We start from the raw sequence: 26,315 nt of genomic DNA on the forward strand, positions 1-26,315 counted from the left end.
TGAAGGACGCCCAACCTCCTACTGCTCTGTCCCTTAGCTGCTCTGCCTTGGCCACATTGACCTCCTATTTCTCAAAGGCCGCAGGTCAGTGGTTCTCAAGCAGGAGGGATTGTGCTTCCCCCAAGTGTCATTTGTCACACCTGGTGGGGGGTTGCTGCTAGAAGCTGGTGGGTAGATACTGGAGGTTCTACTAAACATCCTGCAAGGCACAGGACAGCCCCTACAACAAAGAAATCTCCAGCCCTAAGTGTCAACAGTGCTGAGCCAGATAAACCTTGGTCTAGGCACATTCCTGCCTCAGGACCTTTGTACTTGCTGTTTCCACCGCCTACAAAGCTCTTCTCCCAGACACCTGCAAGCCTCATTCCTTCCCTTTATCATCACCTTACTACTCATGCCTCTCCCTCGACATCACTCCCTTACCCCGATTTCTCATTTGTGTGCCCCCATCAGAAGGTCAACCCCAAGAGAGCAGTGCCCGTGTTTGTTTTCTTCACTCTGTCCCCTGGGCCTCCAGATGGGGTCTGAGCTTCCCATCTCCAGGAGTTCTCCATCTCTAGGAGTCTTGTTCCTCCATCTCCAGGAGTCTTGCTTCCCCCAAACTCTCTGCCCGGGGCTGGTCCTACCAATCTCCCTGCCGCCCCAGGGCAGACTAACCCACCCTCCAGTGCCCGGCTGTTGGAAGCTGCTGGAGCCTCTTGCATCTTCCTCCTGCTGACGGGAGGGGAGTGAGCAGGGAGGCCGTGCCGTACCTGTGCAGGCAGGGCGTGCTCCCCCGGGACCAAACGAAGGTGCCGTCGTGAATGCTGATGCAGGTCTCCCCAGCAGCTGCGGGGCGGAATGGGGAAACCAAGCCGTGCTTGGTGAGTCTCATCACACAATGGTGCCCGTAACCTCTCCAATTTTATTTTCTAGCTCGAGGAACACGTGGCCATGCTTGTCTCCCTGGCCTTTCTGCACGAGGGCAAGGACCTGGTCCTCCCAGAGTGGCACATAGTAGGTGCTCACGAGTCACTGCTGAATGACCGGGGAGAGAGCAGCATCACCACCCGTTTCCATGGTACACGGCTGCCAGCCTCATCCGCACGGGCCATCCTGGCGCCAGCAGCCCGCCCCAGCTGGGACCCTGGCATTTGGTCGGGGGGCTGCAGGGGCGCTGCCGGTCCTGTCATCCCTCCCGCACCCCTCCTGCCGAACTCTGCACTCACAGCATCTGGAGGGACTTGAGTCCACAGCCCCAGGGTCCACTTCTTCCAGGCAGAGGAAGGCGGCCAGACGGTCAAAGGACACCCGGGCCTGGGGAAACCAAAGCCCCAGGTCACTGATGCCCAAAGAGCAAAAAAAAAGAACTCAGGCTTCGGGTGTCTGGTGCCTTAGGATGTGGAAAATCTTCCGGTCTCCCAAGCTCGATGCATTTGCCAGGCATTAGCACAAAGCTTTCTGGGTCACATGAAACAGTGCGCACGGAGGTGGGGACCATGAGGGTGACAATGACCTCCCAGCCCCTCTCCCCCTCATTAGCATAACAGGGACAATCGGGCTGCCATCCTGCAGATGAGACCCAGGAGGAGGATGGCGGCTTTTCCAAGGGAGTCATAGACCATTATCAGAAATGATTCCAAACTTCGTCCACCTAGGGCGGCCGTTTAAATGGGGACGCGTCAGCGAAGCAACTTGCTCTCAACTCCGTCATGGCTCAGTGTGAGTGGGGACAGCAAGGGGAGAGAATCCACATAAAAATGCTGGGTATGGAAAGCGAACGGGCAGGCTGGCACGACAGGGTCCTCTGCCCCTCCCTGCTTCCCTGCTCTGTCTCCCCGCCTCTTCCTCCCTCCCCTGTCCGGCCTCCTGCTCTGTGGGCAGCGTGGGGCTGCATGGAGTCGGGCCTTCCCGCTACACCCCTGCAAGGCTGCCCCCAGGGGGCCTCCCCGCCCCGCTGCCTCACCTGGACCACGGCGTTGATGGAGAAGGGCAGGAAAACCTGAGCCTTGTTGAGGATGGTGAGGACTGTGAGGGTCACAAAAGCTTTCTCAGCATCCATGGTGTTCTCCTCGGCCGTGAGTGTATGGACAGCAAACAGAACCAGCGCGACCTGCGGCGGGGCACACGGGCGGTGACAATAAGCTGGAATGTTCTCCTCCATCCACCCCTCACCCCAAATTCTGCGAAGCCCCCTGGCCTCGCTCCTAGTTCATGCAGCTGTGTAAGTGTTTCTTAAAGAATACGAGTGTTTTGGTGAAGGGAGCTGCGTGTGCGGCCCCTGTTCTAGGACCAGCAACTGTTGGTCCCAGGCATCCAGGGACACCGTGGCGTTTGATCTTGGTAGCATGTGGAAGGTTCTAGACGTGGGTGGGACTTGGGGTTCTAGAACACCTTGGAGATGACCCTGGAGTTGCGGGCATCAGTAGCACTCGAGGGGAGGGCCCTGGACAGTGGTGGCATCTGCAGTTCCGGATGTCACTGGGTGATGTCAGTTCTAGGTGTTGGCGGTGTTTCGGTTCTAGGTGTCACTTGGTGATGACGCCATGGTCCTTTGGTGTGATGGTGACTCAGCGATCCTGCCGGGGAGCTCTCACGGTTCTGAGTGATGGTACTTGTGGTTCTGAGTGTTGATTGTGTCAGCGACATCAGATGCCTGCCCCTGGGGTGGCGGGTTCTAATCCTTCTGGAAATACTGATTAAGGCCCACCTGCCACCAGCCTTGAATATCTTACGAGGAGTTTGGATTATTTATTTATTCATGCAGCAGTGAGTCCCTGCAGGTTTGTTGGCAACAGCGTGACCGGAGTCAGAGCCGTGCCTTTAGGAAGGCTGATCGGGCAGCAGTTTGTGAAATGAACTGGAGAACGGGACAGGCCCCGTGCCCCATGTGGGGCCACTGCACCCGTGTGACAGCCGGTGTCAGTGTGGACGTGGGGTTCTCCCTCTGCAGCTTCCCGCCCCTGTGGCCTCGTCCCCGTGCCAGACACCTGGAACCTTCTACAGGAGAAAGACGGACCTTATTAGCCACCACCGCCTTTGGGGGCATCGTCTAAGTGGTTGGCTAACTCCGCACAAAGCAAGCATCCCTGACAGAGGGAAGGATCTAGGAGAGGTACATTTTGATGGATGGGGTGGTCTGCAAAGAAAAGCTCCAGGATCTGGCTGGGGGGGGGGGGGGGGGGGGGGCGGCAGGGGGCTCCGCCTACCTCATCCCCCCGAGCATTCCCTCCCTTAGTCTATGCTCTACCGAGAGACCAGGGTGACCTCACCAGAAACGTGGACACTTGGAAGGACACCAGAGACACAGAGAAGAGGAGGTTGGAGGTCCTCAAGGAGCCCAGCTCCTGGCCCCGGATGCGCAGGATTCTTTCTAGAAAGGCTCCCTCCCAGCCATGGGACTTGACGGTCTTCATATTCCTGATGATGCAGCTGGTGAGCCGTGCCCGAGAATCCTTCTGCCCCATGTGCTCTTCCTAGGACCAGAGGGAAGAAGAGGGCAGAGGTCAGGGAAATGTCAAGAATTCTCCTTCTGCAAAACCGTCACACCCCACCTTCAGCAAATGCGGTTGATTCTTCCTGCACACCAGGACCCAAGCTGTCTGCCTCTCAGCGTCGCTGTCCCCACTGTCCTGGCCCAAATCACTGTCATCTTGCCCCTGGACCACAGGGTGCCTCCTCCCCCCGTCCCCGTGCTTCTGCCCTCATCGTGGGTGACAGATGATGCGCCATCACAGAGGGAAGCTCCCAAAGACCAGGAAAGGGGTGGAAAAGGCAGAGCCCTGAATCAGCCTGGGTGTGGTGACATCTGGAAGGCTTCCTGGAGGAGGGAGTGACGCATGAGCTATGAGGAGGAGGAGGTGCTGAGCACACAAAGAATGGGTGGATGAGGTGGATGGGGAAGATGGAGGGGACAGCATGACCCAGAGGACAGGCAGTGTGGTCCGGGAGGGTGTGGGGGTTGGGGGAGGTGGGCTGGACCGTAGCGGGACTTGGAGGTCAGGCAGAGGAGTTGGGGCTGTGTTTCCCTGTGTCTCACCAAGGAGGTGCATCGTCACAGGGGCCGGTGTGGAGAAGGTCTTAGAGGAGGCCAGACAGGAGGCTGGAGCAACAGTGTATGTGAGACCGACCTTCCTCCTCCTGACCTCCCTCCCGCCCTCCCTCCTTCCCTCCTTCTAAGCGCCAGGCGTCATTCTAGAAGCTGAGATTGCATCAGTGCCTATTTCTTCCTGCAGCGAAGGTTCCAGTCGCAAGAAAGAGAGACAGCAGCCAGAAGAGCCAGGCACAAAGTGACAAGTGCTATGGAAGCAGACATCACAGGCCAAGTTGATGAGCAGCTGGGTGTGAAGGGGAGGGACACGTTGCTACGGTAATCGGGGGCCAGTGAGGGGTGGGGGTGGGGGAGACTGGGACGTCTTGCGGGAGGGTGGTCCAGGCAGAGGGAACCAGGGGAGTAAAGGCCCTGAGTGGAGCTTGAGGATCAGGGGGAGGGCAGTGGGGGAGTGGAGTGAGCCGGGGCAGAGGGCCAGGAGGTGAGGCCAGATCCCAGCTGGCCTGCTGGCCACCTCAGCATCTTGGCTTTGACTCTGAAGGAGATGGGAGCCATTGTGGTTCTGAGCTGAGAGGGGTGTGTGAAGAGGCCTGGGAAGGGACGAGGGCAGAAGCAGAGACCCAGGGAGCGTGAGACAGGGGCAATGCTCTGGATGCATCTGCTGATAGATGGCATGTGAGAAAAAGAGATGCATCAAAGCTGGCTCGCGGCCTGAATGCTGGAGGGGTGCAGCAAGTACCCGAGATGGGGGTACTGGGTGGAAGGCGAAGGTCTGAGTGACGGGAAGGCTCACGCCACCAGGTCCCCTCCCCTCCTCACCTCCCTGCACCTCACCAATGCCAGTCCCATGACCTGCAGGCTTCCCTTACCACTTCCTGCCCAGCGTGGCCCTTCTCCCAAATAGCACACCTGATGCTGTTTCCTCTTCTTGGTGATGAAGAAATTCAGAGGGAGGAGGCTCATGAAGACAGCGATGGCAGTGAGGGCAGAGGGTCCTAGAAGCTGGAGACAGAGCAGGTGGGATGCCACAGGACATGTCCAAGAGTGCAGTTGACAACCCCAAGGGATTTGGTCAGACTTGGGTCCTAAGGCAAGGGACGCCAGGAAGCTGATGAGAGCAGTCAATGGACACCTGCTGAGGATGGAGTCCTTCTCTGTCATGGAGGGGAACAATGCACTAGTCGTACTGGAGTTATATTCAAGCAGGTCAGGCTTCTAGACAGGACAGTGCAAGGGTGCATGTCTGGCCAGAACAGTGAAGTCGGATCTGCAGAATCAGGGTCTGAGTTCAAATCCTGGCCCTGGCGCTTACTGGTGTGGCCTTGGGCAAGTTACTTACCCTCCCTAAGCTGCAGTGTCCTCATCTGTGAAAGGGAAATCAAGCGTTGCCCATCACATATACTAAGTGCCCATGTCATACAATCAGTTATTATCCTAGTCTTCATTTTACCCCTGACAAGGTTGCCAGATTTAGTAGGAAAAAAACCCAGAAAAACCCACAACATAGGATACCTAGTTCAATTTGAATTTCAGATGAAACAGCAAATGTCTTCTTAGTATAAGTATATCCCATGCTATATTTGGGAAATTACATTTATATTATATTAGATATATAATTTATTTATATTTATTATATTATAATATATATTTATATTTATATTATAATTATTATACCCCATGCTATATTTGGGAAATTAGTATAAGTATATCCCATGCTATATTTGGGAATAAAGAAATTATTCAGTTTCTCTGAAATTCGTATTTAACTGGACGTCCTGTGTTTTGTCTGGCAGCCCTAACCCCCCACCAGCTTCATGACTTCAGGACAGTTATGTTCCCTCTTGGCTTTTGTTTCTCTATCCGGAAAATGTTGGGGTGGGGGGTAAGGTAAATGATTTCTAAGAGGTTGTGACTGAAATTCCACTCAAGGTCATCTGCATCCAGTTTCTAGAGAAACCCCACCGCTCTTCAGACCATGGCCCTCAGTTTCCCTTCTCAGCCTGTAAGGACTCTATTTCTGTAATCTCCTTGACAACCGAGCAAGCCAGTTTCATTTATGCAACAATCGTGCCACCCAGTGGCCAAGTTTCGGAGAAGTACCAGAAGGCAAACACCAGCCCCCAGCCAGGGTTGGGAAAATAAACCAAGGAAGGTGAAGGTAAGGTGAAACTTTCTCTGGCAAAAATAGTATCACTTGGAAAACATGTTACAATTGCTAACTGTGGCAACTTTGATGTCCATCCTCCCACTTAGCCAGATTTCAGGGTGACCCACTGATGTTAGGGGACCATCTGCTGAAAGGCCAGGGAAGTGATGGGTGTGTCTTCTGCAGATTTGCTGGGGGGGAAGGGGGGAGGGTCTGTGCACTCATATGCTCTGCATTTTCCTGTCTTTCCTTGCCCTCTCTCTTCCTAACTATAACATCTAACATTTATTTATTTATTTATTTGGAGAGAGAGAGAGAGAAAGAAGGAGAGAGAGCACATGCTTGAGAGGGGGGAGGGGCAGAAGGAGAGAATCTTCACTGAGGCTCCCTGCTCAGCACGGAGTCCGATATGGGGCTTGATCTCACGACCCATGAGATCATGACCTGAGCCAAAACCACGAGTCGGACGCTCAGCCGACTGAGCCAGCCAGGCACCCCTCACATCTAACATTTATGTACTGCAGGTCAGGAACTGTTTGAAGCGATGCTGGGCCCTGGACACAAGGTAGCAAGTCAGAGAGGATCCTGGCCCCATGCCCCACGGGGTCGGGTCGGGACAGCAGGAGGAGATGTGGTACAGTCACCATGATGTACAGTGAGCGAATACCACTGGATGGTATTGGGGAGTATTCCATGCTCACAGTCAATATGCCACTGATACCCCCGCCTAGGGGTCTCTGAACTATGGCATACCTGCCAGAGGTAGACAAAGCAGATGATCATCCAGATGATTGTTATCCAAGGCCCATTAAGGTAGATGACACTCTCCATCAGTCGCTGTACATCCACGGACACCAGGTTGACCACGTCACCCACTGCACTGACCTTTCTGGAAGCGCTGGAGAGGACCAGGACCTGGGCAGGGTGGGAGGATCGAGACCTAAGTAGGAGGGAAGGACAGGACGAGTTCGGTGGAGTGAGGCAGGAGGACCCACAGCACGGATGGAGCAAGGGCATGGCACCTGGCAGGCCTGGGTCAAAGCTGGTCTGCCCTTGCTGGCAGAGGCAGGTCTCTGTGCACTCATCTGTAAAATGGGCCAGTAAACCTCCTAAGCCGCCCTCCTGGGGGCCGTCGTGAGAATTCAGAGAGATGACAAAAACGGAAATGCTCCGAGATCCCTAGAGCACTGGAATGATAAGTCAATAGCATAACACGTCAAACCCTGGGGTTTATGACCATAATGGTGGTCCTTTGCTGAGTGCTCCCTACGTCCCAGGCCCTGTGCTAAGTGAGGAGTGTCATCGTTTTCTGGGATGGAGCACATCCCACAGCCAGATGGAGCAGGGACCGCCGCATTTCATTCCATCTGCAATGCCATGGATAAAACGCTCAATTTTTGTATCACTAAGGGGAAAAAAAATCAATGCAATTAACTTAAAACACATGAGACACATCTTGATTTCAGAAGGGTTAAATAAGTGAGACGAGAATCAGTGAAATGCAGAATGACTCCATTTTACAGCCAAGGAAACTGAGGCACAGAGACGTTGACCAACTTGCCCAAAGTCGGAGGGCTTATTAAAGGCTAGGCCAAGCTTGGAATCTGGGATATGACCAAGGCCAGGCACAAGCCAGACAGGGTGGCAGACCAACCCCTGCGGGCCTTTCATGTGCCCCTCACACCCCAACCTGGTTCTCTGGCAGCCTCAGATGTGCCCCGGCCCTGGGGTCACAGTGGACCCCAGCCAGCCTGTTGAATGTGAGGTTCTATTTGCAATCCTCTCTGCTGAGTGTGTGAGGGAAGAAGTAAGGGAGTGAAGGAGTGAGCCCGAATGAATGAGTAGAAAATCTCCAAAAAAAAAAAAAAATCTTCAGGGGCACCTGGGTGGCTCTGTCGGTTAAGCATCTGCCTTTGGCTCAGGTCATGATCCCAGGGTTCTGAGATCGAGCCCTGCATCGAGCTCCCTGCTCAGTGGGGAGCCTGCTTCTCCCTCTCCCTCTGCCTGCTGCTGCCCCTGCTTGTGCACTCTCTTTTTCTCTCTTTCTGTCAAATAAATAAATAAAACCTTAAAAAAAAAAAAATCTTCAAATCTTTATTGAGTACCTGCAATGGACCTCACAGTGAACTGAGTACTAAGAATATAGCTGTGAACAACAGAGGCAGGTGGCTTGTTCTCCCAGGAGCAGAGTTTGAGTTGGGAAGGAAAATTAAATAAAGACTTACATAGTTCATTCTTCTTCTTTTTTTTTTAAGATTTATTTATTTATTTTAGAGAGAGAGTGTGCGCGCATGTACTTGCACATGAGCGGGAGAGGGGCAGAGGGAGAACCAGACTCCCCATTGAGCAGGGAGCAACCTGGGACTTGATCCCAGGACCCTGAGATCATGACCTGAGCCAAAATCAAAGAAGTCGGAAGCTTAACCGACTGAGCCACCAAGGTGCCCCATACCTCATTCTTTAATGACAATTAAGAGGAGTGTTAGGAAGAAAGGTTTTAAAATATTATTCAGTAATATTATTCAATTATTATTATTATTATTATTATTACCTATTAGCAAGGTAAACTATGAGCCAGGGCCTTTATTGTGATTTTCACAGGAAGGAAGGGCCAAGCAGGGGAAGCAGGATCGGCTCGTCTGAATAATCTCGGTGGGCTCTGGGACCCAGGAGCTGTCCCTTGTGGTCCAGTACCTGGCCCTGGGGTGAAGAGGGCAGGTGTGTGGTGGCCCAGAGTGTTGAGAGCACCATCAAGGGGGCGATTGGGAGTGTGAGTTCTGGATTGTTTGGTTGGCATGTGAAAAGTATGCGCCCAGTGAGTCATTTACTACCTCTAGGCACTGGCTAGCCCTGGGCTGGGGGAGAGACCCTCCAAGGTTGCCAACGCCCCTGATAGCAAAGCATTGGATGTAGAAAATAAGAAGACACGGTTAATGCGGTTAATGTGGAGGCAGCCCAGCAGGAAGAGCCGGGGTCTGACCTCTCCAGAGATGAGCAAGGCTTCCCTAAGCTTGAGCTCGGGTGCCCTTGGTGGGGAGATGCGGGTCTGAAACCCAGCAGGCAGGCCGTCTGGGGATCTGCCCCTGCAGCCATCCAGGAGCTGTTCCCTCCACTCTGCTTCTCCCCCAGGGAACAGCACAGGTGCGAGAGGAGACTCATGGGGACTGAGGCGCCCTGACTCTGGTGCTCCAGACCCCACAGGAGCCAATATTTCATGGCAGATCGTCTTGTGGGCTTCACTTCCAGGGCTCCCGAGGGGATAAGAGTCACTGCACCAAGAGAAGCCCAAAGCCATGGCTACCCACCAGGTATTTGTACTCCACTGACAGAAGTTTCAGCCCTAATGAGTTTACCAGTAGGTCAGGAGTCATTTTTACCATAAGCAGTGTTGCCTGGTAACACAGCTGACAGCCCACTTCTATCTGGTTTCCACACAGCCCCAAGATTAGCCCCTTCTCCTCATGGGGGGACGAGGGGAAGGTAGGTACATGAAAAGAAATGGAAAGTGTGTCCAGGTAGTAGGAACAGCAAGTGCAAAGGCCCTGAGGTGGGAGGTTGCCTGGTATGTTTGTGGCTGGAGTAGGTTGAGCAAGAGAGAAGGTATGTGATGTGAAAGAGTTGGAGAGGTCCCAGGGTCAGATCACTCAAGGTCTTAGGGAAATAACCAAGGAGGTGAGAGTGTAGTGAGAGTGACTACGAATGAGTAAAGTAATGAATGAGTGCATTTTCAGACACAGATGATATGATATGACCTTTCTTGGCTAGAATGTTTATACATAAACTGGGACAAGATTGGGGGGACGGGAAAGACCCACCCCTCTCCCCTAAGGCTCACCTTTCTGTACACCAGGCCTGTGATGGCCGTTCGCAGCCTCATCTGCAGCACCTTGACCCTGTACATGAAGTGCTGCTCCACCAGCGATTGCAGGGAGGCAGACAGGAACATCAGCACCGCGAGGAGATACCCCTTCCAGGCTGGGGTCATGGGATTGCCCATAAATTCCAGAAAAAGGCTTTTGAGAGAGGGAGGGTACAAGTGGTGAGAGAAGGCACGCGTGGCTGTCACCTTTGCCTGAGCCTGGCAAGGTGTGGAGGATCAGACAGCATGGTAGATAGCTTTGCCAAAACGGCTGCAATGGTTTCTCCCACCACCCGCACGCACTCACTTTCAACCTGACTGCTGTTCCTTCGACCAAGGGGTGAGCGTTTTATCTCCACCTGTCATGGGCTGAATTGTGTCCCCACAAAATACCTGTGCTAAGTCCTAATCCCTGGTACTTTAGAATGCACCTCTATTTGGAGCCCAGGCCTTTCAGGTGGGGATTTAGTTAAAAGAAAGCTGTTAGGGTGGGACCCTAGTCCAATCTAACTGGTGTCGTTTTAAGAGCAAATGTGCACACACAAGGAGATACAGCGGGCATGCATGCACAAAGGAAAAACCGCGTGAGGACACAGCAAACCGAGAGAGAGGCCTCGAATAAAATCAGTCTTGATCTTGGACTTCCAGCCTCCAGAACTCTTGAGAGGATAAATGTGTGTTGTCTAAGCCGCCCAGCCCGTAATCCTTTGTTATGGCGGCCACAGCAAACAAATACGCAATTCCCTGAATCTGGGCTGGTCATACAACCAGCTTCAGCCCAGAAAACCCAGTGGAGGTGAGATGGTGTGAGCTCCAAGCCTGAGGCGTCAAGAGAAAATGCAGCTCTTGGTCCGAGGTTTCGAGGCCCTGCCAAGGGGCCATGCGAAGAATAGCCGGAGCAGAGCGTATGGAGCGTGAAAGAGGACGTGGGGCAGAGCCAAGCTGTCCCAGCTGAGACCATCTGAGACCAGCCAGTCCCCAGCCAGCCTCCCAGCTGACCGCAGGCACATGTGTGAACCCGACTGAGGAACGAAGAATGGCCCAGTGGAGCCCAGCCCAAATTGCTGGCCCACATTATCATGAGCACGAGACGTGGTTGTAAAACGCTTTGGGGCTGTTTTATTACACAGCAAACACTAACTGATACAGTCAGGTTAGAGTTCATTCATTTTCTCTCCCTGAGGTTTGTCACTTTCTCGTTTATTTTTTTTTTCCCTTCCTCAGTAGCCTTTTCACCCACCCTCCAGGGCCCTGAGCTCTGGAGGACTAGGCAGAGGCAGAAGGAGAGCTGATGCCCCCCCCACCCGCCCCCAGCTCTGGAAGGACACCACTAAGGAGGGGACCACCAGCGTCAGCAAAGCCCCCAAGGCCTGGACCCACCTGAGGAGCTTGGGGACAGAGAACCTGAAGATATCACAGATGATAATGCTGAAGGTCGCCAGGAGGAAGGTGGAGCGGGACATCTGCCAGATGGCTCTCAGCAGCGGGCCTCTCTGGCTCCCTTCTTGCTTCAGCAAGGGCTGCATCTCTGGGGTCTCTACACCACAGCTTCCTTTCCTTTTAGCTGCTCTCGCCTTGGCACACCTTCAGGGACAGGAGAAATTGGCTCTGGGTCATTGCAACAGACTGAATGTTTGCATTCCCAGCCCCCCCAAACTCATCTGTGGGAACCTTACCCCCAGTGTTGTGGTATTTGGAGGCGGGGCTTTGGGCAGGTGATTAGGTCACAAGGATGGAGCCCTCATGGATGGGATTAGCGCCCTGATAAAACGGGCCCCAGACAGCGCCTTCCTCCTTCTGCCAAGTGAGGACAGAGCGTGGACACAGCCGTCTAGGAAGCAGACCCCCACCAGACACCACATCGGTGGTATTTTAAATATTCTTACAGGTGGCAGCTGAGCGTCCAGCAAGACCAGGCATTACAGGGCCGTCTTCCTGGCAAGGGGGACGAGTTGGTGTGGATCCAGCTTTGCTCCCTCACCTGTTCTTCTCTGTCCCCCAGAGGACTCCTTTATGAGACAACTGGGCAGGGGAGGGGCCAGGCAGGTGGGCAGCCCTAAGGCGTTACGGCTGGTGATGGGAATGCATGCGCATCGAGCACCTCCTGTGTGCCAGGCACGCCTTAGTCCTCCGAAGAAGCTGACAGGCAAGGTGTTACACCCATTTCACGGATGGGGAGATGAAGGTTTAGAAGGAACTAGTCCAAGGGCCTGCAGCGGGAAAGCTGAAGCACTGGGATTTGATCCCAGCCCTGGGCCTCCAGAGCCCAGGCACCTTGTAAGCCGTTGATGAAGCTGCCCCTTTTCCCTCCCACAACTGGCTAGCCCGGAGGTGGTTTAGAGCTGGTCTAGAACCAGTTTAGAATCACAGCTGATGTCCGTGGCCCTGGCACTCTTGGTCTGGATGAAACCACAGGTGGAAGTTTCGGCAGGGTGGGTGGTGGAGAGCCAGCCGGGCAGGTCCTCAGCTGCTGAGAGCCCAGGGGCAGATGACTGTCCTCTTTGGGCTTCTGTGTCCTTGTGCATGAAAGGACAGGGCTGGTCCCACTCTCAGCGCTCCTTCCAGCGCCCACAACCTCCGGGGTTAGCAGTAATTTCAGTGCCTGTTTACAGAGCTGGGACCTGGGATCAGCCCTTTACCTGCACCAGCTTATCGATTTTTCTTACCCTCCCGGCCTGGTGGCTGTCTTGGGCTCCCTGTTGTACCTAGGAGGACACGGAGGCTCTGAGAGTGGGTGGCAACTGCCTGAGGTCACACATCAAGGACAGAGCAGGGATTTGAGCCCAGATCTCAATTCATGGAGCACAGAGCACCTCTTTGACCACGGCCCAGCTTCTTGTTTGGTTTGGCATCTCTGGAGGGCATGGCCTGCTGCCCACAAACATTTTGGTATTCGAGTCTCAAATGCCAAAAAGATGTCACCTTCTTGTCACCTGGCCACCTCTCCCCATCGGCCCATTGTTTAGTTCATTGCCTTCAAAGCCACGCTCACCCTCTCCAACCCTCATCTTTATGTATTTGTCTTGGGTAGACTTCGCTTGTATTCTCCCCACATTCGGCTCCTGAATGCAGTAGGCGATCAATAAATACTTGCTGAATGACTGGGAAAAAACAGTTGTGTGACGGGTGCCAAGGGCCTAACAGGTGTGCCCGGTGCATAAAGTTGTAAAGACGTGTGGAAGGAAGGAAGGCAACCTGGTCTGGTGGACAGCCAGGAGCCTGAGATTCAAATGCCTGCTCTGTCCCCTCGCCCCTGAGCCTCAGTGTTTCCATCTATAAAATGGGGTGGGCCAGGAGATGACTATGAAGGTCTCTTTCCAGCTGGTTTTTTTCACTCCATTCTGCTCTGGCTGCTCGCCCCAGAATTCTGAATCACTGTGTTCAACCTGCAGGCTCTGTTGCCAGCTCCCTCCTTCCCAGCGGGTCTCACATTCCATCATGGGAGGTCTCTAGATTGGCGTCTGGTCTTTGGTCTCTGGACTGAAGGCCATTTAGTGCAGGGCTTACACAAAACCACAGGGAGAGGCAGGGGATGTCAGTGAGCGGCCAGGGTCCAAGTTGGGGGAGCAAAAGGGAGGGGTGCGGACTGCGGCAAAGCAAAGAGCGTGTGCCCTGTCCACTGGGGCAGCTGTTACCCAGATCCACTCCCTTGTTGCTATTTAGGGATGTGACTTGACACTGCCAGTCTCCTTTATTTTTTCATTTTTTAAAAGATTTATTTATTTATTTTAGAGAGCGAGCGCAAGCGGAGGAGGGCAGAGGGAGAGGAGAGAGAGAATCTCAAGCAGACTCCCCACTGAGCACAGAGCCCAACATGGAGCTCAATCTCACGACCCTGAGATCATGACCTGAGCCAAAATCAAGATTCAGATGCTTAACTGACTGCGCCATCCAGGCATCCCCTGCCAGCCTACTTTAAAAGAGACCAGAATTCCAGATTTTTACATGAAGTCTCCAATGTTTTAAATGTTGGCACCTTAAAAAAAAAAAAAAGTCCCAAATAACAACAACAGTAAACACCACGTGGACCAAACATACCTCTGTGAACCTCATCTGGTCAGCAAGTGGCTTGTTCCTGACTTCTCAGGATGACGTCCTCTCCCTTCCCCCCAGAATTGTGAAATACTTTGGAAATAAAACCAAAGTTCTCTTCGTGTGTAATCAGTCAGCTCCGAAAATAACTGAGCTGGATCTCGGTCTGGCCATGCCTTCCTCCTTTCTTTCTGTCAATTGCTACGGATTCTTAAACTGTTGTGAAGAATGTTTGTGTCCCAAGTTCTCGTGCCCCAAGGGGAGGTGACAGCTGGGAGAGAGTGGGCAGGACCTTGAGGGTCCTTCTGAATGAATTCTGCCACTTAAAAATCTTGTATGAGTGGAGGGGCAGGACAGCAAGATAGGCCTGGAGAATGAGTTGCTGTTTTGATTTGCTCATATCATTTACCCCTTTTGCGGAATCACACCCTACTGTGGCTCTGAAGGGACCGCCAAGTATGGGGGCCTGACCCTGGCTATGGTATTGGTCCCTGATTGGCACATGACTGGAGCCAGCCAATCAGAGGCCTTCCCTAGCATTTTCTATATGGATGCTAGGAGAGACACTCATTTTGCAGGAGTTGCTACACCGGCAGGATATGAGATAGGCTGCGGCACAGACATCAGCTGAGCTGAGAGATGGAGAGAAAGAATTTGAACATTATGCAAGTCCCTGGATCCAGCCACACCTGAAGCTAGACTACCTTCTCAACTATGTGAGCCAATAGACATCTCTCTCCCTTTTTCTAATTTGTAGGATTCAGCTATCTACAACAACTGCCCCAAATCCTAGAGTATACAGGAGAACCCCATAACTCTTCCCACAGAGCTAAGTCACTTTTGTCTGTCCCCTGAAACACCAAGGTCACGTGATTTGTCCAAGGCCATCAACTACGCAATGGCAAGACTGCATTTAACCCACGTTTAATGAATCCTATGTTGACCGCTCTTTTCTGTAGGTCAGAGGTTCCCAGACTGGGTTCCTCAGAGTCAGAGGGGACCACAGAAGTTTCCAGAGATGCCACAGAGGGCAGGAGTGAGGCAGAGTGGACAGGACTAGAAAGAGCTTGAAATCCTCTGGATAACGGATACTGTTTGAGCTTTTACCATTTTTGAGGTATTCACTAAATTCTTTTCCAAAATCATTTTTTTTTTCCTCCCGCATGAGCTATGAGCCAGGGCCTAATGGCATGCCCATTGAACGGATGAGAAAACCGAGGACCAGGAAACCAATCCCTCAGGTTAAGTAGTAAGTAGCTGCATGCATGTTATGGACCACCACCCAACCCTCCACTCCCCTACTCCCCGCCCCCCCATTTCCTGCCTGCCATCCCCCCATTCAAGCTTCCTTCTGGGGGCCCCGAGGAGCACCCACTGTGTCCTTTGAGAGCCTGCAAAGCTCTCTGGGAGGAAACGTCCCTTGACCCTAGTCAGTTATTGCTTAGTGGGATCGGCTGTCAGGTAGGGGACTATGGCACTGGAGCCCAGAGTAGGGTCTGGGGTTGTATTTGGGGCCAGATGATGAATTTTGCTCACCAGGCATGGGGCCATGCTCTCATTTTTCACACACTCACCGCTGGGCCGCACTGCAGTTCCTTTTCCATTCCCTTTCGAACTGGGAAACAAGTTCTTCTGAGGAGTTTTCTCGGCTAAGCGACCAGAGGTCTTCTGGCCCCAGCGGCTTCCTGTAGCCCCTCCAGACCAGCCTGTGAAAGGTCACCAGGGCAAGCTCCCGAGGCCATTCCCCCTGCAAGGTCCTGACCTGGTCCAGACCCCTCTGCACCTCTGCTGGCCCCTCAGGAAAATGAAAGCAATTAACCTAACCACACCTAACATTTGTGGGGCACTTCCCAGTTTACAAAGAACCATCTCATTAAATCTCACGCGATAACTATTGATCCATTTTACAGATGAGGAAATAAAAAATCGAGGCTCAGAGAGATTAAGTGACTTAAACAAGGGACGACCTGCATGGCGAGGGAAGTAAACCTCCCTAGGCGTCAGATGTCCGGAGTTGGACACCTGAATTCTACCCTCAGCTTTCCCTGTTATAAATTCCTTTCCTGAGCTTTTCTTTATAATACTTGCTGCAATTATGATTTACTTTTTTGGTCTGGTTATTTATTGAGTGTCTTTCTCCATTACCATTGAATGGTAAGCTCCACGGAGACAAAGAGTATTTACCTTTATTCTCCTCCTCTGTATCCTTGCCTCCTGACACAGGGCAAAAGGTTTGTCAAGTGAACCCACTTACCAGGTCTGTGACCTAGGGCAAGTCACTTCCCATCATTAGACCTCAGTTTTCTCACTTGAAAATGAAGAGTTTCCCAACACTTGAGACTAGTACGTGAGATGATTGTAGATGGCACAGTGTTGGAGGAGGTCATGGGGAGGACGTGACCTCTGGTTGTCCTGTAAGCTGGACGGGGGCAATCGGAGTCTCCTCACCTGTCCCCTGTCCTTGGAATGGATGTTCTGCCCACTCTGCCATTGCAAGGAAGCAGCCCTGAGACAGCAATGTGTTATCGAGACCGTCTGGATGGTAGATGGGACTGAACCCTGTTGAACCCTCCGCATAAACTACGATTCTGGCGGGGAAGGTGCAGAGATCTCCTCGTCTTGTGGCCGCCCAGGAAAAGTCTCGCAAGTTCCCTTGCTTATTAAAGCTGCCACCTGCCAATAGGAATGGCCTTCCTCTTTCTTCAGTCTCTCCTTGCCTTCCAGGTATGGGGGCCAGTTTGCGAACCAACACACATAGACAAGAAATTAATTACTATAGACTTCTGTAGCGGGAGTGTTGCTTCTCAGGTCTCTGTGATCTTTCTGGTAATACCAAGGAAAAGGTCTTGTTTGGTGCTGGTCCTTAGTTCCCCATCTGAGACTTTCCAAGTTCCTTTTTCTTTTTTTTTTAGAGAGGTGGGGGACAGACGGAGAAGGAGAAAGAATCTTAAGCAGGCTCCATGCCCAGCACAGAGCCCAATGCAGGGCTCGATCTCATGACCCTGAGATCATGACCTGTGCCGAAATCAAGAGTCGGACGCTTAACCGACTGAGCCACCCAGGCGCCCCTCCAAGTTCCTTTTTTTGTTTAACCCAGGGCAAACTCAGGCAATCTAGTGCTGATCTAGAAGTTATTAACATGGCTTGGTTTTCACTGGAATTTTTGGGGGAGGAGAGCTACATGGCAAGTGATTTAATAGATTTTTCCAACTTGGCAGTGATAGAAAGTTTCCTTTTAAAAAAGTTTATGAAGGGGCGCCTGGGTGGCTCAGTCGGTTAAGCGTCTGCCTTCGGCTCAGGTCGTGATCCCAGGGTCCTGGGTTTGAGTCCTGCATCAGGCTCCCTGCACAGTGGGGAGCCTGCTTCTCCCTCTCCCTCTGCCTGCCACTCTGCCTACCTGTGCTTCCTCTCTGTCAAATAAATAAATAAAATCTTAAAATAAAATAAAATTAAAAAACCAAAAAAGTTTATGAAAGTATAAAAACTGAGTTGATTTCCAGAAAAAAGACATTAAGTAAAGAGAGGACAATAATACCCCAATAAGGCAAAAAGCTTGAAGAATGGTCCATAAATGCCATGTTTGGGAGACAGAGGGCTAGGTCCTCTCTAGAGCTGGTTAGCAAACCTGTATGCACTTCCCACCCATTCCTCACCCCCTAGAGCATCCTATTCTTTGTGTATTTACCAACCACTTTGTACAATACTCATTAAGGGCCATACGCTATGCTAAGTGCCTCACAAGACTTATTTCACTTAATCCTCAGCACCCTACAAGGTAGATGCTATTATTATCCTCATTTTACAGGCACGGGGACTGAGACACAGAGAGGTTAAGTAGCTTGCCCAGGGTCACACAGCCCGGAAGTGGTGGGGCTAGGATTCGAATCCAGGTGCTACCAAGATCTGACTGCAGTGTGGCCAACAGGGGACCCAGCAATGTGGGCGCACCCTCAGCGCCTGGCACGCTGGCCCTGGAGAAACATCTGTGTTCTCCACCAGCCTGGGAGCCTCTGGGAAGTAGAGATGTGGTCTTTTACCTCCTCAGTGCCGGTGTTTAGCACACAGTAGGTGCTTCTTAGCCGTTGGTGGAATGCATGAAGCCAAGTAATTGATACAATTTTGCTGAGCACCTGCTGCGTACCAGCACTAAGCAATTTACATTTAATGAAGGTAGAGTTGTTCCCCTTTTCAGAGGGGCAAACTGAGACTCTGAATGTTTGCCATATGGGCCGGCTAAGAGTGAGAGCCAGGACTCAAACCCAGACCTCACTCCAGTGGAGGAATGGGAATGGGATGTGGATATTGGGCACATTGAAATCTGACAGAGAAGCACCAAGGCTGGGAGGAAGAAAGCCTGGCTGACCTCCATAGGCTTGGGAGGAAACGTCTCGGGGGGAAAGGTGGGATGACAAATAAGGGCAGCAAATGCAGGAGGTGGGGGCACCACCTCAGCCCCTTTCCTGCTACTTTACTTACCCAGAAATCCACCAGAACATGACCCTGGAGGGGAAGGAAGCTTCAGCCTCTGGACATGGGTTCTGTAAAGACAAGAGTTGGGGTGGAGGGAGGACTCGATCTCGTGTTCCATGGCCAATGTAAGGCAAGGGAACCAAGGTCAGGAAGACAGGAGGAACGGTCCATGAGCTTGGTCCTGAGAGTGCTCATTGACATGCCCTGCCTACTTGTCGGAGGTGCTTGGTGCTTCCTAGCAGGCAAGGCGAAAAGGGACTACGCCACAAGTCTGACAGCATCCACAAGAACTGTTTCCCAGAGGAACAACTGTTATTAATACTGAGACCAAGAAGTTCTCAAAGCAGGAGCATGCATGACACAGACACTAACATCCTTGACAATATCCCTCAGGGAATACGGCGAGAAGATGCAGAGGGATCCGTCCTGAGACCATGCCAGAAAATTCCCATGCATCTACACCCTTCACCAATAGGGCACAAGACTGCCCATGTCACCATATGTGTACCATTATGGCTCATTATCAATTTTTGATTTTTTTCTTCCATTCTCCTAGAACAAAAAAGCTCTACCAGAGTTTTCACTTGATTACTCGCATAGCTGAGCTTTTTTTTTTTTTTTTTGAGGTGATCTCTCCCTCAGAATTCTTTCCTGATTTCACAGGCTAGCTCAGGGCTCCCTGTTGTCAACTCTCGTGGGCCATGAATTCCTCCTGCAGGGCCCCAGTGGTAATTTCGCACGTGTTTGTAGAATTCATGTGGTTAACGTCTGGTTCCTCGACTTGGCTGTTAGCTGCGTGGGGATGGGGACTGCATCTGCTTGTTTACCCTAGGTCCTCAGCACCTAGCTGGGGCACAGAGCATGAGCTGACAGACTGCAGCCCCCTGGCCCAGATCTGGCACACTGCCTGTCTCTGCAAATAAAGTTTTATTGGAACACAGCCAAGCTCACGCCACAACAGCAGAGTTGAATGTCAGAAAAACCATATGGCCCACAAAGCCTAAAACATTGTCTATCTTGCCCTGATCAGAAAAAGTGGGCCAACCCATGGCATAGAGTAGATATACAATACTCATTCTGCTGAATGAAAGAATGAATGAAACATTGTGAAAGGCTTGTGCTCTAGTCTAGCTCTCTTCTGTCCCATGGGGAGACCGAGACCAGAAGTGGAACAGGGACAAGGGAGGCACCGGGTTGGAGGCACGGCAACTTACAGACTGCTGGGGGTCTTCAGGGAAGAAGGGTGGGTGATCAACAAGGCAGGACAGCACAAACTGGGCTACCACCAACGACAAGCACAGGTAGGTCGACAGGTGGTAGAAGGGGTTGCTCTGGAAGCCCTGTGGAAGAGAAAGCAGAAGTCCCACTGAGTCTGGAATGCTTAAGTCCGTAGCCTGAGCAGCAGTCTTTATAGGCATTGTTTCATCAAGTCCCTCCCTACCCTGACCCTAGCTGGAGTCTCCTTGTTCTGTTCACTCACGTGGAGACTGGGGCTCAGAGAAGCGACAGCACCTTGCTCAAGGGCACACAGAGGATCTGATCCAAACCACAAGCTTTTGCTGTCACGCCACGCCATGATTGCTTTGACGTCCGTTGCCCCTCCAGTCAGAGCCCCTTAATTTGTTTTCCCATGCTCAGGTATGTGGTTTATGCAGAACTGACTACATTCCAGGCTGGGCAGGTGACTGAGGTCTGATCAAGGAGAATGTTCCAGTCCCCTGGCTACTGTGATTGCGTTAGGAATGGATGCCGGACCCACACTGGGCCAATGAGAGCTAGAACCATCGGGAGATCTTCCATCTGGTTTGCTACACTGGAGGAACATAGGTCTGGAGCAATTGGTGGCTCTTGTTGCCACCCCACTGGGGAGTGAAGCTAACATGGCAGAGCCAAGAGACAGAGAGAAATGGAGATCTGGTGTCATCTGGACACCTGGATCAGCTAAGGCCAGGAGATCCCCCATTTATGAGCTAATAAATTCCTTTGGAATTTTTCCCCTTTAAGCTAGTGTGAGTTGAGTTTTTGTGGCTTAAAACGAGAGCCCTAGTTTCAAATTGCAATTCCTCTACTGGATTTCTATACTCTTCTGTTTTTGTTTTTTGCAGATAGTAGATAATTTGATATTCCAAGTACATTACAGCCCACCTTCCCTATACTGCTATTTTTACTACTGTTTCTATCGGGTAGGGGAGATGGACTTGGGCTCTGCACTCCTGGGCTGTGTGACCTCAAGGAAGCCATTCACAATTCTTAGCCTTGGTTTCCTCATAAAACGGGACTGTTGGAATCCACCACAAGGCGTTCTTGCGAGAACCCAATGAAGCCATGATGTAAAGAGCCTGGCCCGGGGCCCGGCACGGGGCTGGGGCTCCAGAGCATGTGAGTTCACGATATTATTATTTCTGTGATTTGTCCATCAACTGTGGGACCCTCGCTTTTCACAAATCAGTGGATGGCCTATGGAATTTTCCCATCAGTTACAAACTCAGTTACAAAGATTACTTTGTAAAAATCTGTCCCTAAGAACCGAATGGCGTTCCTCTGCCTTTTCCTTTCAGGAGCAGGATGGCGCAACCATTTAGCTCAAGAAATGATGATCTACAGCCTGTTGCAGTGGGCCTCCCGATCAGATGTCTTGGGTGGGCATGCCGTCTACGTGGGCAGTTTTCAACTGGGGCAAATCTGTCCCCAGTGGATGTTTGGCTATGTCCGCAGACATTCTGGATTACCATAAGGGGAGGTGTACGGTTGGGATCTAGCGGGTGGAGGCTGGGGATGCTGTTCAACACCCCAAAATGCAAGAACGGGCTCCCGCCGCCCATCTCTTCTTGCCCACTGTGTCCTGAGGTTGAGAAACCCTGGCCTCTATAAACCTTGAAGGCTCTGGAAGGCGGGTGCAGAGATCTATTTGTCTTGCAGCACCTGGGACAAGCCTCGTAAGTCCTCTCGCTTACTAACCCTGCCCGTACCGTCTGGAGTGCCCTGCCTCTTCCTTCATCTGTCCTTGTGTATGGGGCCACTTTCAGATTTCACCCGGGAAGCTCCTGCGGTTGTGAACTGGCAGTGTCCCTGTGCCCCGGTTGGGGGAGGGAGGGGGAAGATGTGTGAATAGATGCGCCGTCTGGGAATGTGGGACACGTGGGCCTGAGTCGTGTGGGAGCTTGAAGGCACGGATATACCGGGTGGCGGCAAACGTGGACGGCTGTGTGCAGCAGGTGTGTGTGTCTCAGTCTGTGGTTGTGAGATGCACGAAGGGGGGCATAGAGGTGTGAGTCTGGGGTGCAGGTAAAATGTGTGACCTGCGCGTGTCAGGCAGTGGGAATTTGTGTCCGAGAAAAATGTATGGGATGACGGGTGCACCTGTGTGAGGGAGTGCACCTGTGCATCGCTGGAGTTTAAGCAACCGTGGTGTGTGTCTCTGTTTAGACAAGAAGTCATGTGTGGAAAGGGGAGGAGGAAGGACAGGGCCCAAGGCTTGCAACTGCCATATCGGTCCTCCCGGGCCTCCACTTACCCCTTGCAAGGCCAGCTGGGCGGCACTGGTAGCTGGCAAGGGAAAGCACAACAGCCAGTATCCAAACAGCACCCCGGATGCCCGGACCCCCTTCTTCCTCTCCATGTGGATCAGGAACATGGCAAAGCTCTGGACAGGAGAGTCAGGATGGGCCCCTTAAGGTGGGGAGGGAGAAAGGGAGCCCCGCTCTGCCCCACACCCTCCACCAGGGCAGGAAAAGCCACAGCCAGAAGCAAGACCAGCAAGCCTGGGTCATCATTACCATCGTGGTGAGCCACACGGTGGGATGAATGAGGAATTCCGGGGCCTGGGGCGTTCCCCGCTGGATTCTCCAAAGAGCCACAGACACGCTGGAGGTGCACAGCATTATGAGGGTGAGCCCAAGCACCTGGGAAACAGGCTTAGATAAGGCTGGTGGGCAAAAAGAAAAGTGATGGCAAACTGGACAGTGACCCCGTGCCCAACTGGACAGTGGCTCTGGATGAGGCACCTGTTAAGGTACCAGTGTTATAATTTAACAGTGCCAATGTAAAAGATGCTTAAGAAAAAGCAGGAAGGGCTGTTGCAGATGGATCTTGACCTGTAAGTGTCCTATAAATAATGCGCCACAGGGGTCTGAGCCAACCCAGTGTTTCCCAAAATGCAGGGGTGGGGTGGGGTGCACCAAGAGTGGACAGGAGAGATGCTTTATGTATGAAGAAGTGGCATGAAACGACATTTGCTCAGCAGGTGAAAAAGTTCCACTCTCTTCGAGTCCCTTTTGAGCCCTCCTATTAAATCAAGGAGAAACTCTCTGCTGGAACTGGTATGTCTCTAGACCCTTCTCTAAGATGTGGTGGTCTCTCTTTTGAACGAGAGAAAGCGACACGGTGCATGCAGGTGAGAAAGAAGACAGGACCTGGGCGCATTGAGAAACTATTGTAAGCACCTCAGTTAGTCCAAAGCAGGGCTCAAACTACTACCGGCAGGCTGAGTTTGACACGCTGCCTGTTTTTGTATCATCTGTGAGCTAAGAATGGTTTTGACAATTTTTTTTTTTTTTTAAGTAGGCTCCATGTCCATCGTGGAGCCCAATGCAGGGCTTGAACTTATGAACCCGAGATCAAGACCTGAGCTGAGATCAAGAGTCCAATGCTTAAGCGATGGGGCCACCCAGGTGCCCCTGGTTTTGACATTTTTTGATCATTGAACAAAACTCAAAAAAAGTACAATGTGTCATGACATGTAAAAAGTATATGAAATTCAAATTTCAGTGACTATCGAGAAAATGTTACTTGAAACACAGTCATGTCTGTTTATTCACTGTTGCCTGTGGTCACTTTCCTGCTGCAGAATAGCTGGGGTGGAGACCACATGACCCTCAAAGCCTCAAATATATACTCTCTGGCCCTTTAAGGAAGAGCGTGCAACCACTTGATAGGTGGTCAGCAATAGGAGAAAAATTAACAAGGTGTTATGGGAATAAATGAACCTTGAAGGACATTCTTGTAGAAGTTTGGAGAAGGAGCGGATGAGCAGAAAGGCTCACAGGTGGAAAGCCAGTGTTTCTGTAACACGCGAAAACAAATACATTACAATTTTAAGAACTGGTTTTTAGAACTGCCAGTGGAGAAGCATGAAAATCAACGTGTGACTGTTAAAAAACTTAAAAAGTTTATCCCAGCACCATCCTAAAATCACCTCGTGGATCCCAGGAGTAGACACTGCACACTCTGGGGGAATGCCAGGTGATAGTGTTCATAAACTGGCCGGGAACGTACGAGGGTCTAGATGTGTGTGTCTGCAGACGCGTGGATTTTATTATCATGGAATCTGTGTGGGACGGATCTTGTTCCACAGAGTTTTTCCTCTGTAGCCTCTGGAGTATTGCTCTGTTTGATGAACAGGTTCCCCTTCTTATCCCCACACTGTGTGTTCCTCGAAAGGAGGAATGTCCACTTCAGGGGTCTCAGCCCGGTTCCAGCCTGCTCCCCCCCACCTCCCAACCCTTGTCTGCTTACAGGCTCCCAGAAGCAGCAGTTACCAGTTTGGCCTTGAAGAGCAGGGACATCCGGAGGTAGCCTCGGCCATGGCGGTGGAGGTATAGGAGGTAGATGGGGCCAAGGACCCAGAGGTACATAGGGGGCACCCAGACCCCTGCCGTTTTCAGGAAGCACACATTCAGTAGGTGGGCAGCAGTGGGCTCAGGCTCCGTCCAGTTCCAAACCTGAGGGAACACCAGGGCCACCCTTGTAATGCTACAATGCAGGGGTCCCAAACTCACCTGATTAGGGAAAAGGCAACCTTTTGGACTCCTTTTTTTTTTTCCAAGATTTTATTTATTTATTTGACAGAGAGAGAGAGCACAAGCAGGGGGAACGGCAGGAAGAGGGAGAGGGAGAAGCAGGCTCCCCGCTGAGCAGGGAGCCTGATGAGGGGGTTCCATCCCAGGACGGATCATGACCCGAGCTGAAGGCAGACCCTTAACCAACTGAGCCACCCAGGCGCCCCAACCTTTTGGACTCCTAACATTGACGTGAAAATGGGCCAAGCACTTTTTGGAGTACCTTGAAATTCTCAACTCCTTTAATGCTAATAACATCAACACTAAGAAGTAGAAACAACTATCATACTGATTTTGCATAGAAGGAAGCGGAGGCCCAGAAAGTAAATAGTTTGGGTGATTGTCATCCAGGTGGAAAGTGGAGGTGCCAGTTATCTTTCTTGACTGCTCCCCACTTCACCACTGGCCAACACTAGGAACTTCAACCTCCCTGTGCCTCAGTTTCCTTCCCGGAAAAGGGGAGGGGTGGTGTGAAGAGATTCTACCTCTAAAGGTTGCATTAAATGGGTTAATACCAGTAAAGCACATAGTAGGATGTTGGGCACAAAGTAAGCCCTCAGTTTACATCAGCTATTATTACTGCCTTACCTACCTGGCCCCTGAAATCCTGGGAGTTGGCGACTCTCACTCCCACCCTCTGAACGTCACTCCCCAGAGTCCTTTGCTAAGAACCTGGATCAAAGAGGAAGCCAGCCAGAGAGGCGGGGGTCCTGAAGCTTTTATGCAAATAGAGGTCAAAGCCCGCCAGCAGCTGGGAGGTCTGGAGGCCCCATTAGCGGGGTTGGGGTCTGGGGAGGGGGGGCACGATCTGTTAAACGGGTCGCTGTTCTTCTGGCTGAGAATTTAGGGGTCTCTCCCCTCCCCAGTATCGCCGCCTTAGAGAGCTGTCGGAGAGATCTACCCAGCCCGGAAAAGGAGAGTAGGACAGGAGGGGGACACTTACCTCCTGTCCCACACAGGGCTCTGCAGGCGCAGCCATCGCGCGTCTCCCGGTGCCCGTCTGTCTGTCCGTCCCGCAGTATGTCGGTCGGTCCCTGGGCAACCTCCTCGGCCAAGCTCCGGTCCTGGAAGGGGCGGGGACTGGCAGGCTTGGCTGAGATTTGAGCTCGGGGATTGCCAAGCCCAGGGCAAGGTCCCGCCGTGCGGCAGGGGTGGGGCGTGAAGGGGTGAGACGAGGCGATTGGAGGGGGCGCCGGGGGCGGGGATCCCGGAGCCCCAGAAAGTGCAGCTGGGATCACGAATAGAGTTTAGCACAGTGTCCAGCACACAGTAAATGCTCAGTTAAGAATTAGCGATTATTAGCATTAGTGGTGTTATTTCATGCATAGGTTACTAAGCAGGGGATCCCAGTGCCATATCAGAAATATAATATGGAAAGATGGTTGCTACATGCTAAATGAAAAAAAATTATGATACAAAACAGCCTATGATATTTTTGCAAAAAAAAAAAAGTATATACTTAGGTTGTGGAAAGTGGGGAAGGAAGCCAAATCTTTCCCTTCCTCTTCCTGCTCCTTAAAGCAAGGTGTGTGTTACCAGCCAGCAGCTCTTTTTGGAAAAACCCCTATGTAACCTATATGCATAGATGAAAAATAGAAATGCACTGCAGCAGTGATCATGGGAATCCTAATTTTCTTTTCTTTTTCCTTTCCTTTTCTGTTTTTTCTTTCTGCCACAAGCATGCATTCCTTTCGCGAGAGAAATGAAAAGACAGCTTCTTCAGGTGAGCATCATCTGCACTCCCCACACTGCCCTGTCCCTTCTCTGCAGGTTTTTACGCCTGCCCTCCTGCATGCCCTCCACTGTGTGGGTTCCCCCTTTCTTTTTGGGTTTCCCTAACCATGGTCTGGGAGGGTGCCTTTCAGCTGTCCTCCTGCCTGGGTCTTCTGGAAGAGCAGGGACACAAAGAAAAGCTCAGTTTTGAAGCTGAAGGTGGCAGGT

At 51.9% G+C, this 26,315-nt stretch overlaps 1 protein-coding gene across 1 annotated transcript in view; it reads right to left on the reverse strand.

Moving 5' to 3' along the window:
• ABCC6 (ATP binding cassette subfamily C member 6) overlaps positions 1-25,454 on the reverse strand; it is a 46,447-nt gene extending 20,993 nt beyond the window's left edge. The window contains exons 1-15 of the mRNA XM_032392222.1: positions 25,318-25,454; positions 24,075-24,257; positions 22,314-22,439; positions 22,052-22,180; positions 19,752-19,877; positions 18,544-18,605; positions 15,642-15,773; positions 11,416-11,619; positions 10,012-10,189; positions 6,930-7,091; positions 4,940-5,032; positions 3,252-3,455; positions 1,946-2,092; positions 1,209-1,296; positions 753-828 (exon numbers count right to left, since the gene is read on the reverse strand). Of these exons, the coding sequence (XP_032248113.1) occupies positions 753-828; positions 1,209-1,296; positions 1,946-2,092; positions 3,252-3,455; positions 4,940-5,032; positions 6,930-7,091; positions 10,012-10,189; positions 11,416-11,619; positions 15,642-15,773; positions 18,544-18,605; positions 19,752-19,877; positions 22,052-22,180; positions 22,314-22,439; positions 24,075-24,257; positions 25,318-25,353 (1,946 nt within the window). The 5' untranslated portion in view covers positions 25,354-25,454. The remainder of the gene's footprint in view (positions 1-752; positions 829-1,208; positions 1,297-1,945; positions 2,093-3,251; positions 3,456-4,939; positions 5,033-6,929; positions 7,092-10,011; positions 10,190-11,415; positions 11,620-15,641; positions 15,774-18,543; positions 18,606-19,751; positions 19,878-22,051; positions 22,181-22,313; positions 22,440-24,074; positions 24,258-25,317) is intronic.
• Between the last annotated feature and the right edge of the window lie 861 nt (positions 25,455-26,315).

Source organism: Phoca vitulina, unplaced genomic scaffold (assembly GCF_004348235.1).
Source record: "Phoca vitulina isolate PV1807 unplaced genomic scaffold, GSC_HSeal_1.0 scaffold66, whole genome shotgun sequence".
Lineage (NCBI taxonomy): Eukaryota > Metazoa > Chordata > Mammalia > Carnivora > Phocidae > Phoca > Phoca vitulina.